General features: G+C 35.5%; 1 protein-coding gene across 1 annotated transcript in view; it reads right to left on the reverse strand.

The window, feature by feature from the left end:
• DOCK2 (dedicator of cytokinesis 2) overlaps window positions 1-13,445 on the reverse strand; it is a 197,898-nt gene that overhangs the window by 131,213 nt on the left and 53,240 nt on the right. The window contains 1 exon segment of the mRNA XM_055811904.1: window positions 628-776. Within this exon segment, the coding sequence (XP_055667879.1) occupies window positions 628-776 (149 nt within the window).

Below are 13,445 nucleotides of genomic sequence, written 5' to 3' on the forward strand. Positions count from 1 at the left end.
TGCGAGCACACATTGCCAGGTCACATCCAGCTTTTCACCCACCAGTAGCCCCAAGTCCTTCTCCACAAGGCTGCTCTCAATCTCTTCATACCCCAGCCTGAACCCAGGTGCATGACTTTGCACTTGGCCCTGTTGAACTTCAAGAAGTTTACATGGGTACACTTCCTGAGCTTGTCCAGGTCCCTCCGAATAGCATACTGTCAGGCATGTCAACTGCACCACTCAGCTTGGTATCATCAATACCATTGAAACCAAGCTTGCAGTCATAATATTCTAATTAATTTCAGTGTGTATTCCATTGAACTTTACCAGTCAAAAATAAAAATGCCCAAACCTTTGCTAGGAGAAAACAAAGAAATCTTACTGCTTTTAATAATACTATGGTGATTTACAGCAGCTGACTATTTAAAGTTATGAAATAAAAAAAGATAGCATAGATTTCAGTACTTCACCTTTCATACCTCAACTGCCCTTTAACATAAATTTATGAAAAATGGGAGAAAAGTTCAATTTGCCACTGACTTGTATTAAAAATTTATATGAGATTCATCAGCATCAATAATTTACTACCTAATCAGCTCAGGCTTACTACACACTTGGACCATCTACATCATCATCAATACTTACAGGGTCTTGACAGCTCAGAACCTCCAGGATGCTATTGAGTAATTCAACACAGTACTTCTTCTCTTGGAGCTGGAGCTGCTGATCACCCTTCTGTTCCAGTAATTCTCTCAGCTCTTTTGTAATCACAGGAAGCAGAATGTCCCTGCATTCTAAAATAAATGATATTATCTTAACAAATATAAATAAAATGCTATTTGCAAATAAACCTTCCTCCAAACAGTGAAACTCAATACGCCTTAACAGCTGCAGTCCCTTCCAAGGTAGAATTTTTGATTTTCCAATCATGCCTAAGGGATACTCTTAAACTTGCGTGGTATTTTTGTGAGTCAACAGTATTCTCATATATGAAAAACACAGCTTCCTGACAAAAATAATCTGTTTCAGTTAAATCCTGAAGACTTTTTTGCTTGTCCCAAACACTTAAGGACAAACTATCCACTTTAGATACAAAGTAGCTGGAAATAAGCTATGTTTGAGTAGTGACAAGTTTTTAATGCAAGAAAAATACTATACTTATTATTTTTTTCTGAAAGTAAGACACAAACAGCAACAGAATTGTTCTATGTGCATCATTTTGAAACATACTTTCTAAGAACATATAAAAGGATACAGACAAGGAAAAGACTCTAATGAAAGGCCTATGAAGCCTATGAGAGTGAGAGCTATGCATACTTTCATCCTTGTGTAAATATAATGAAGCTGACATAAATAGTAAGCTAGATTTTAATCTCACGTGTACATTGACTTTTTAAGACAGAGGTGCTTATAGGAAATATTGGGAGGACGAGATGCACAAATTTGAAATAACTTTAAGGAAAGCACTGTCTACCTAGGAAAAAAGATATAGAAGATTTTTTTTTTTTCTGATTTGACACATGCCACTGAGTGATTTAAGTAGCAACTTACTTGTAAAGTGCTATGTAATTAAAGAGTACAGCACAACAGAGTGAATAACTGAGCAGATGCTTCAAAGATTTGTTGTATTTATGAAAATAACCTGGGAACAGAGCTAAATGTAGCTTCAAAGATTCCATCACAGAATAAAATTTGTATAGAACTCCAGAAGCATTCTAGTCTCAAACAGCGAGATGAAGTTCTTACTCATTTCCTCTCAACTGATTTCTTATTGATTAAAATTCTTGTCTGTTTTAACTCTTTGGAAAAATATCAGTATCACCATTTGGATATTATTTTCTATCAATAACACATATCACAGTTTCTGAAAAAATAATAGAAAAACACTAAAAAACTTTATACTGCAAACAAAAAAGAAAAAGTGGCTTATTATTTTTTCTTTTAGGAATGATTTACAACACCTTTACCCAGACATACAGCACATTCACTGATAAACAAGTGGAGGGTGAGGTGGTGAAACTGTATCCAATGTGTTTTAAAACAACCCAGGGGCTCAGAATTCCCCCAAAGTAAGGGTGCTAGAACAGGAAGACAGGAGGGTAAGAAAGAAAGAGGAACAGAACGGGAGGGAAGTAGATAATGTATTTCTGAATTTTGCAGATCAAGCAACACAGGCTATCCATGCAGATCATTCTTATTTTAAGTAACAGCTCCAAGTGATATAAAGCCAGGAGCTTTTAATCACATCTAAAGGGCAGAATAATTTCTTGCCTCAAAAAGTGTCTCTACTTTTAGTAATGCCACAACATGAATAAAAACATATTTATCCAATTTTCTGTAACCCTTGTTTCAAGCTACAAGAGCAATCTTACTCAATGACTAAATCACAAACTCACTAGGGAAACATGAGTTAAAAGAACACATCTCAACACAAGCCTGTTTAAAGAGCAGCATGAAAAGAAATTTCACTCAGCTCACAGTTCATGCATGTGACAAATTCTGCACACAGATAAGCTTCCTGCACTTAATGCAAGCCCCAGACTAGCTCTCCGATGCAGAAGCCGAATAGCTTCATTTAAAAAGCACTTAGTAAAACATGCTAGCAGGGGGTAGTAACACTTCTAAAGCACTGTGGGGATTTGTGCCCATGGAGACAAACTCCCCTCCAAAAGTCATCAATACTGATAGATTACTTGTCTACAGCTGTAGAAATCAAACACCAATACAGTTTTCTGAAACTGAGATGTGATTTGTTAGCAAATTCTTTCTTGACTTGCTTACATGAAGTACCCCTAGTAACTAATTATAAATGCAAAAAAGCAGTGCCATTAGCTTCTTGACCAAAAACTAAACCTAAGAAATATCATTAGCAACATTAGAAGTTATGTGCAATACCTTTCATACTTGCTGAAATGTGATAGTATTTATTTTTTTTAATGAAGTAAGGTTTATAGATTCAGTCAGCAACGAAGTACAAGTTGTAAATTGGATTTTTACCTACCTACATTTGAAAAAGCTAGAAAACAAACTTTAGTTCATTTTCATTGCAGTCTCTGAAAACTGTCCTTGATAGTTTAGGGTAATTTGGTAGGAATTAGTTCATAGTATGATCAGTTCAGGATTCATTCATCAAGATTCTGACCACTCCAAAAATATCTAGGATATTTTTTCCTTTGGACATAACATGTATTGCTAACCAAGTTCTATTTCACAATGTTTATGATAAAACCAATAAACATATTAGTGTAAACACCTGCTAAACCTACTGGTATAAACACCCACTTCTCTAAAACAGCAATGACTGTTTCTTTCCCACTGCAGGGTTGAACTGAAAGAGTTATTTTGCCAGACTTTTAAATTCTCCACACAGTCCATATGCTGCTGAGATAGAAGCTGCACATCACCTCAGTGAGATACATGCAAGGAACTTGCTTATGAAATTACAAAAGAGAAATTAAGATGGAACTGCAGTGGATTTCCAGCCTGTTAGAGAAAGATGACATGAATTTAATAAATTTTAAAATGGGCCAAACAAAATTAAGAAATGGACTCACAACTGAAACAAGTACTTCGGACTGGACATAAGGAAAAACTTCTTCCTCATGAAGACGGGTCAATCAGTGAAACAAAGAGGTTGTCCAGTCTCTACCCTTGGAGTTTTTCAAGACCCAGTTGGAGCAAGCCCAGAGCAGCCTGGTCTCACTTCATAGCTGACCCCATTTTGAGTGGGAGTTTGGACTCGACACATTCTCAGGTTCCTTCCAACTTGAAAGGCTCTATGATCCTTCATTGCAAACATTGCTAATTAAGGGTAGCATAGCAGTACTTTGGTGCACTGCACTGCTAATCCTCAAAACCAGAAGATAGTAGCCAACTACTGATAATTAAGTGCCAGCACAGAGCAATAAATTTACAGGAGACTGCTGGATCTTGAATCTTTGGAAAATGGAGGGTCTTAGAAAGCTAGGAACAAAGGTACCTCTCTCCATATATACCTATATACGTAAATCAACATTTTTAGGGCTTGTCATTTTTTCAATCCATAGACTCAAACAACATGGTTTCCTATAGCAGAAGAGATAACATCAAAATCATGACTTTACAGATAGTTGGAAGAAACCTATTTATTATCAGTGCAGTCTGTATCACTTAGGCAGCATCAGTAGAGGGGGGGAAAAATGCTTCACATACATTTAACCTGTATGGAAATACACATGCAGCAAGCACTGAGGGACGTGAAAAAAATCATTTTCTCTTTTCTGATACCCACTCTGCCTCATCCTTGTCTTCCTTTTCAGTTTCTCTCACTGCATGAAAGATATGCTGAAGAGATCATACATCACAAGCTAAACCCCTCAGTCTTTCCTATAGCATTGTGGATGCAATGCCCTAACCCAAATGACAGGCAATAAAGCTCATCTACCTGCGGTGTCACTGCACTTACTTGTCTACAGTTATATCTGCGTCTATACATGGCAACATTTTGTGTCGGAAGTTCTCTACTTTAAACCTGCTGTGTAAAAACTCCACTATTTATAATTATGCATAACTTTTACTCTAACATTCTGCAATAAACACAATAACTGCTATAATTAATACAAGGTGAAGCTGGGCATATTTTGACAAACACATACAACCTGTAAGTAATCTACAATTACATGTCATAGGAATACAGATTCCTAATCAACAGCACGTAAAAAATTTAGCTGGCAATTGTTTTCTCATAAAAAAAAATTATTCTTCAAAATAGTGCCTTAAAACATTTCCACTTAAAAAAAAATCAGGAGGGACTGCTGTGCTGACAAGCCTGTTCCTAACAGGAAAGTTCAAAGCCATATCAAATTACACAACATCTCAGCCACTTCTTACCGCTCACAAAGAGGATGGAACGTTTCATGCATGTACCAGTTTCACATCTGCCAGGATAAACATATTTATTGCCCTGACTCTTCCAAAATAATACCCAGCTCAGTATTTAAGCCATTAACATCTCCTGTGAAATGTCTGACAGCTAGCAAGTACAAAAGCTCTCTTTGGGTAGGTTTTAAAGTTACAGGAAGCAACTGGATAGTAAATCATAATAAAAATCTATACTTAACAAGCTTTATTTCAGAAGTGAAGAACAGTCATTGATCAAGGGGGATCCCCCAAATCAGCTAAATTAAATTTGAAAATTGTACTAAAAAAAAAAAAAGTAGTATTTCAAGGTAGGTATTATGTATATATTAATCACTAAATTCCATCTGACTTCACATGCCAGTGATACCCATTTAACCAATGACCGAGAAGTGTAGAGGAGGTCATGAGTTACAAGTTGCACTGGACACCTTAAATAGGAATGGAAGTAAACTTCACTGAATTTAAAACTCCTCTATACCATGGTTTCAGAATTATCCTACCAGAATGTAGTATTTTCACTGTTGTCTGTAATTCATTTAAAAACCACACACATGTATTTTGGTAAAAAGAATAGGTCTTTGACATATTTCTTCTTCTGCATAAACCCATTCCATACTTCTTAAAGATTAAAAAAGCACAGCTTTTTGTGTAGACAAAATTTTTCTGTTGTACTGAGGACAGCTGAGACAGAATGTACAATTGATCTCCAGTTTTAAGAGCTAATTACTCTGCAAGCCTCATTACTCCCAGTTGTACTTTCCATTATAAATTAAAATTTGATCCATATTTGATACATACAGAATCTATTACAAGGACTTAACATATGCAGCTGATCAATTATTTACAATGCATTTTCAGATGTGAACAATGTTGAAGTGAAAAGCTACATGGAAATTCAAAGGTAGTTTAACTAGGCTTTGCTATATTATTTGCTTTTCTAAATAACCAAACCAGCAATTCTAATTAATGGAAAAGTTGATCAATATATATTTTTATAAGCAAACTGTATTTTTTTGTGCTAATTACTTTGGTTTAGAGAAAGGCTGTATTTTGTGACTGGCTGCTAGATAAATGTAGCTTGTTAGTTAAGGCAATACAGGATAATTACTTTATTCTGTGTGTAGTGAACAACTCAGATAATGTAATTCTAGGACATTATTCATAAACAAAAGACAAAAGGCTTAGAAAAGGAACATGAATTAGGTTTTATAAGATCCCTATCACTTAAAGCCACCCCATATGAGGATGCAATTCATATATGTTTTGATGAATGCATGCAATCAAAGTAACCGGAAAAGACTAGCATTGGTAGTGAACAAGTCCTGGTCTCAGCCTGAGCCTACAGGTGGACTCATATTAACATAAAACTGTCTCATGCCTTCCTATCTCAAAAAATCCTGGTAAAACCATTTCACTAGAACATCCTACAAAATATGAAATTCCTCTATTATCTTGGGACAAGGAAAAGTTTTCTGAATGGGTTTATAAATTCCAGATTATAATATTAATGTATCATTGCACAAGTTAAGCAAGCAAAATGAGCAAAGTGCTCATTTGAGCATGAACAACTCCTTGTCTAGGGAAAAGGGGTGAAAAAAAAATAAGACTATCTGGAAGACAGTGATCAAGAAAATAAAGAGCCAAAGTGAAATTTTCTGTTGTAGTATTTGATGATCCAGACTCCTTACTGAGTGCACCCTCAAGTCTGCAGAGGACACCAAGTCAGGCAGGAGTGCTGATATGCTGGGGGGCAGGAGGCTCTGCAGAGGGGTCTGGAGAGGCTGCATCAAACGGCTGGAGCCACTTGTATGAGGTTCAACAAGGCTTAGCGCTGGGTCCTGCACTTCAACTTGATAAATGATGTGATAACATTGTCAGAGACATATATTTTTTCTTAACTTTCAGACCCATGAAAAAAACAAATGTTCTGACTGGCTTTTGTTTCTAGAAGCCAGAATAAAACATATGCTTCGCCAAATGGTATTTGAACACATAAAACATCAACATACAGTTCTGAGCATCTTGCTTTTATTTCGTCAAGGTCTGTTAAAAGTACATATCAACCCCAAATTCCAACCCACTTCTCAGAGAGAAGTTCCCTGGTAGCACCTTCATGAATAAGGACAGGTAGATTCATTCTCATAAGATTAATCAGTTTTCTGTTTTCAGTTTGGGGTTTGGCTGGGTTTTTCTAACCCCTCTATTCACTTTATTCTCCAGAAAATATCTCATTATTTCTTCTGTAACAGGTAAGTGAAATTCAAAGTCTGTCATTAATGCAATAACGTCATTAAAAAAGACATTTGGGTCTCCTTCAGCAAAAATCACAGACGGGCTTCATTCCTGACTGCTGCCTATGTGCAGCCAAAATGGTAATAAAGATTTAACACCACTTTTCTCTCCCTTAGGAAACAAGACTCTCTATTCCCTGGCATGCCTGTAGTCATATCCATCTGTTAGGATGGCTTCATGCCCACTCAAAAACTGGCATACCAATTTAATAAGGACATAGGTGTCATCTGAATACAGATTTAGAGCAAATCCTTAAAAATAAAATCACTGAACAACACTTTTCAATGAGGAGAGACTTCTGACGGTCGTCAGTGCTCAATTAAAGTGCCGGGCTTCTTCGCAGAGGACATCTGTTCACAACTGTAGGCATCTTTCTTTTAAAAATCTTCCCTCTTAGATATTTGTTTTTTAACTCTTTGCTGGAAGCCTAGAAGTAATGAATTTTAAATGGTATATATTTTATTCATTGCTAAATCTGAATTTAAATTTCACAGATTAGGTAAGAGCCACAGAAAGGGGAGATACTACAGGTCACCTACACAGCCTGACAGCATTGTGAGAGGAAAATACTTTTTGTCTAGTAATAACATAGGATGGAGAAACACAATGGTGGAACCTTTGAAGACCGCACGCAATGCTTCTGCTGACCATGCAAAGCAAGCATCAGCAAGTAAGGTTAGATACACAATAGCTACAGCATTGACGGTCACAGCACACCACGGCCACCAAGCATAACACTGCAGAATACAGCCAGTTCCCAACTTCAAGGCAGATCTTGAAGTTTCTCCACTCCTCACGGGAGCTGAATAATGCCATGTATTTGAAGGCAGCCAGAGCAACATGTAACACTGTAGCTGCTGTAGCCAAAACAACACTTGAAGCATTCAGTGCCTTTTCCAGCTTGCAATCATAATAGTCTGCCAGCCTGCCATGAATGCCTGTCAGCGTATCTTCTCTGCAGAGTCAAACATTTGTCTTGTGTTTGGATTATGGAATATTGTGCATATTTCCACATTTCATTTGATTACCAAAATTTTGCTCAAGTAACAGCTTCATATCAACTTCTGTAATATGTTTTTGCTCTCTCTTTTCCACTTGAAGCAGCTGTAAACAGAGTTTTTACGCATATATTTAGAAGTTCATTGTTAAAACTAGTTCACCTAACTTGATTGAAATTTCCCTCAATATATCAAGATTTTAAACTAATATAACTAAAAACCTGCCATAATGGGTCAAGTCTATGGAAAAGTTACCAGCAGCTATATCAAGCATGTCACCTACTCCTCCATAAACAGAAGAAATGGCTTTAAACTACATGCATCCATCAGAAAAGTGTGCAGATAAATACCTAGAGATATGCACATGCCATCCTTATCCATATCAAAATACCACAGGAAGAGAACTGGCAAAAAAAGAATACAGAATTTGAAGTGATGCTTTAAAGGTAACGTACCCCTAAAGGCACTACCACATACCACAAACTGAGGAAGCAAAAAAAAACACCCTACTCTCCGAATGTATTTCTGAAATGAATATTTTCAAAGCTAAGTAAAAAAATCAAGACTGAATCCACAGGAAAGATTTTGTGTTTCAATAGAGAACTGTTTAAAAGGAATTTATGAACAATGAGTATTTTCAATTTTTTTCCCAGCAGCAAAAAATGGGAGGGTCAAATGCGGTAACAATTTCTTACATTCAAACATTTTAAAATGTTGAAAAGCTGTGTTGAAAACAGTGCAGGAAAACAATCACAGAAAACAAAAAAAAAAAAAAAAAAGAAACTTTGGCTTAAATACTCGTATCAGTAGGAGTAAAACATAAGATTACAAGAACAGGTAAAACAAATATCTATAACTCAATTCCAGTAATAATAAACAAATAAACAAACTGGAAAATGTTTAATCAGAAATTAGTGTTTCTTATACTTTTTTTAAACAAAACTTTTTTCTTACAGTCCTGAAAGTAAAAACAATGCACTTAATTCTAAATCTTTATTTGGGTTACTTAGAAAGACTACAGACTTGATGCTGATTATATGCCGACACTTCAAAATCTTTCTTTGTTGACCCTGACTTGCAAATACTGAAACCACACCCTGAACATACAGCTGGATCTTTCAAAGAAAAAAAAATGAAACAAAACACCTAAATTCACAAAACCCTAAACATTATATTCCTTGTAAAAGATAGGCATTATACAACACCAACTTGCATTTGCTGACATATCATAGCCTGTGTAACAAATTCAGGCCTTTAAAAAGAAGAATTCTGAAGAACATGAAGGCACTAGTCACTATCTTCCCGTTTTTTTCAGACAAAGTTCATTAAAGAGTCTGGCAGGACAATCTTAAATTGCTGAGGCTCCACTGTACAAAAAAATAACATTACCCAACCCATCTGCATTCACTTCATGCTATGTTACACATGCTACATTACAGTTCACTTATTTCACTGGGTCTGCTTAAATTTAATATTACAGTATTTAAGATTATAATCTCCTTGAAAAGATGCCATAGTTTAACCTGTATATAATTAATAACACACACACACAATATTCATAGCACAGGACCAATCTATTAACAGTTTTCCTCAGCTGCACCACAGAAATTTAGAAATGCAAGTAATACATGCATTACTTGATGAATAAATATCAGATCTGACTTAAATCTTTGCTCTTCTAGATCACCAACAGATGAACTGCCAACAGTTTTCAAGCAGTGAAATGAAAGAATCCAAGTATTTCACAGGTAAAACTCAGTAATGTACACATAAATGTTAGGAAACTAGTCTAATGATGGTTGTGTGTAAGTATTGTACTGTTGTTTAAACAAGACAGGTAGAGAGAGTTCTTCAGTTAGGAAAAAAAAATAATTACTACAGTCTCAGCATTTCTCCTGGCATCTGGCAAATTAACCCCTACTGCTAACATATGTCTCTTGCTGCTGTTCTTCCAAAATCAGCAAGTGGTTTGCATATGCTGAACATGCAGTAGCTATGTCTACAGCCACAGTGAGTAGGGGACCTGGATTTCAAGCCAGGAGACTGCAACTCTATTCCCACTCCTGCCAGAGACCATCTGTGTGACCTACTTAGAGTTTATATTCTTCGGAGTAGATCTCACAGTATTCTGCTACAGCACAAACTCCTAATCAGGAGTGGACCTCTAGAGAATACGAAGTCAAAAGCAGCAGTGTAAATACATAGACATTTTATTATATGTTCAAGTACTTTTTATTCATTTCACACCAATAAAAAAAACCCCAAGCCTATTATCCCCAGGCTAACTGATTTACAAATTACAGCATAATGTTGGCAAATAACCCATGGTCATTTTAGAATAAAAATCTAGCTCCAAACACTATAAGCTCAGGAACACTAACTACAATAAAAATTGCATGTAATTTGTTAAGAGCTATGTCTAAATTTGGTGGTCTCTCAAAAATGGAGAGATGGTCAGGGAATTTTAGCAATAGGTTTTCTAAAAATCAAAAACTAAAAAAAAAAAAAAAAAAGTTATGCATCAAAAGTAGTTTTACATAGAAATGAATCAATTTTAACATATCTTTTCTTTGGTATTTCCAGTACAGAATTTCACATGAGGGAGAGAATAATCCATTACATCCCACTATACAAAGGGAAAGATATGTGACAGGAGACAGCTTCTTACATCGTAAATGAGACTTTAAAATCCCATTAGGGGTGCTTATACAGGACAAGACAATCATTTCTTTCCCTCTGATATCTTTAAATAATGAATTATTGAGTGATATAGAATGAAAGTGCCAAAAATTAGGGTTAAGATTTCTTGTCCTTTGATCAAGAAGGACATAATATTGTCTGAAGACAAAACCTGATAAATGTCTGTGCATTTGCTCACACATCCTGTTAGAATATTCTTAAACGTTATGGTGAAAGTGCACAAGCAGTTGAAAGCATCAGCCTTCCACCATTCAGCCCCTCAAACACCTGAACCACCATAATTCCTCTAAGCTGTATTATATTTACAGAGTGGGAACAAGAAATTGGTGCCTCAACAAAAAAATCTGTCAATGTAATTTAAAGGCTTCTAAAAGCGCTGTAGCACTGTGGGGCATTTGAAGACCAATTACAGTAGCAGTCAACAGGACCATGCATCCTATCTGACAAAAGCACTCTTTCCCGTGACAGTCTACAGTGAAAACTTTTGAATGTCTAATTATATGTATCTGTAAATTCAGTTTAACCTCAAGGCTTCCAACTTCAGGTTCATTTGTAACTTACTTAATAAAAACAAATTTCACAAATTTTTCAAATCTTTCATGTTTTTCCAAGTCTGCTTCCTTAGAAAATGCTGTGAACATCAATGGGTAAAGGAAAAGAAATACTAATATATGATATCCAATTGAATTATAAAGACAATGCAATCAGGAATGGAAATAAGTGAATTGAAACTGGAACTGTAATGAACTATGTGGAAAGAGACTAAATACTAAAGCCTGGAAGAAAAATGGATAATTTGAAACACATGCAAATTAATAGACTTCATTGTAATTAGCAATTTGGTTAAATATATTCTATATTCATGACAGAAAAAAATACTACCTGCTCTAGATAAATGTGAACTTTAGTTAATGATACTGTTGGCAATCTTAGCTTAATTATCATGATGCATCCTATTATGTGAAACACTACATATGCTTTCATTCTTGTAAATTACCTTCCACCTCATTGCTTGGAGTAATGAATCAGGCATTGTCTACACCCTGCAAACACAGTTGGTTTGCTACACAATTCATTTTAAAACAATATTATTTAATGTAGAGAAAAAAAAACCACCTTTGGAATTTTGTATTTTACACCACATCAATGTACAAGAAAAAGGACTTGTTTGCTTTGTACCGTGCATAATATTTCAATAGCACAGTACAGAAACTTTTTTATAGTACTATAGTGTCGGAGATAATTAATCGTGTATTGGTCTTTTCACATTCTCAGTGCATATACTCAAACATGTTGTGGACTTTCCTCTATGGTAATTACAACTTGAAGGTTAAATCCAAGCAATATGAAAACAAAACATAAATGCAAATAATCATAAAATATCAGTTAGATAAAAGACACACTGTGATTATCCCAAGGTTGATTTTCTGCCATTAGTAATATAAGGGCAGGTTGAGTGAAAGGAAAGTTATAAAGATCATCACCCAAAAGAGAAACTCTTTGACTAAACACCCCAACAACTACTCAGGTAACACCACTGAGGCAAAAGTAACATAGTTGGCCATACAAAGCGGTGGAGGAATGGCAACTTCATCATAACACCATTCCATGAAAGGAAAATATGCTTGCTAGACTCTATTTGACCCTGAGCTGCACTGAGGATGGTGAAAAGGTATGCCTGCCTCCCGCCCTGCCCAACCCAGGAAGGCGGGGAGGAGCGGGAAGGGAAATTGACAGGTTCAGTTATGTATAACATTTAAACTCTACAGTAACAACAAGAAGCAGTGTTATTGTGCTATTCCATCAAAATACTGAAGTACAAAATCTTTAAATGAATATTCTCTAGTTAGCAATATCATGACATAAGTCAGATATTGCTAAAATAATACGTCATGATAAAGCTAACACAGACTGGGCATGTTTTAGATTTATATTAAAATTAAATGAACTTGATTTCTATATTCTGGGCAACTCCTTCTTCAGAGGGCCATCCTTTGTTTTAAAGGAATAATTTAAAAATGATCAATCTATTTCCCCAGGTTCCTCTAAAAACAACAGCATCAAAGTATTATTATATAATTATATACCAAGTATTACTATAAGAAGTACTACAGTAAAAACACTTTAACATATATCTTGCATATATAATCACAATAAGCATATAAACAAGCTGTTAATTTCTACATATTATCAAATGCATACACTTTAACTGTCAACGACTAATGCAAGTTTGGATCACAATGATCTATTCAGTAACACAGGATCCAGTGCAAAGCAACTAGGCTGGCAAACTGGTTTGGGTATTATAGGCTGCCTTTATGGTCTCAGTTGCTTGGTTTTGCTGTCAAGTGTTTGATAGCACAGAGGGATTTTGGACATTTTTATTTTTTTTTCAGTTCATAAATCTAAGAATCTAAGACTAAATCAATCCACTAACTGTGTGTCTGGGAAAAATTACAATGTATTGATTATCTGGTCAGCAGTATACAAAAAGCACCATTTATTGTTTTAATAAAAGCTCCTCAAAATTAGAAATCCTCTTAGCAAAATTTCCTATTCATTACTACCTTTAAA

The sequence above is a fragment of the Falco peregrinus genome, chromosome 8, assembly GCF_023634155.1.
Source record: "Falco peregrinus isolate bFalPer1 chromosome 8, bFalPer1.pri, whole genome shotgun sequence".
In the NCBI taxonomy this organism is placed as follows: domain Eukaryota; kingdom Metazoa; phylum Chordata; class Aves; order Falconiformes; family Falconidae; genus Falco; species Falco peregrinus.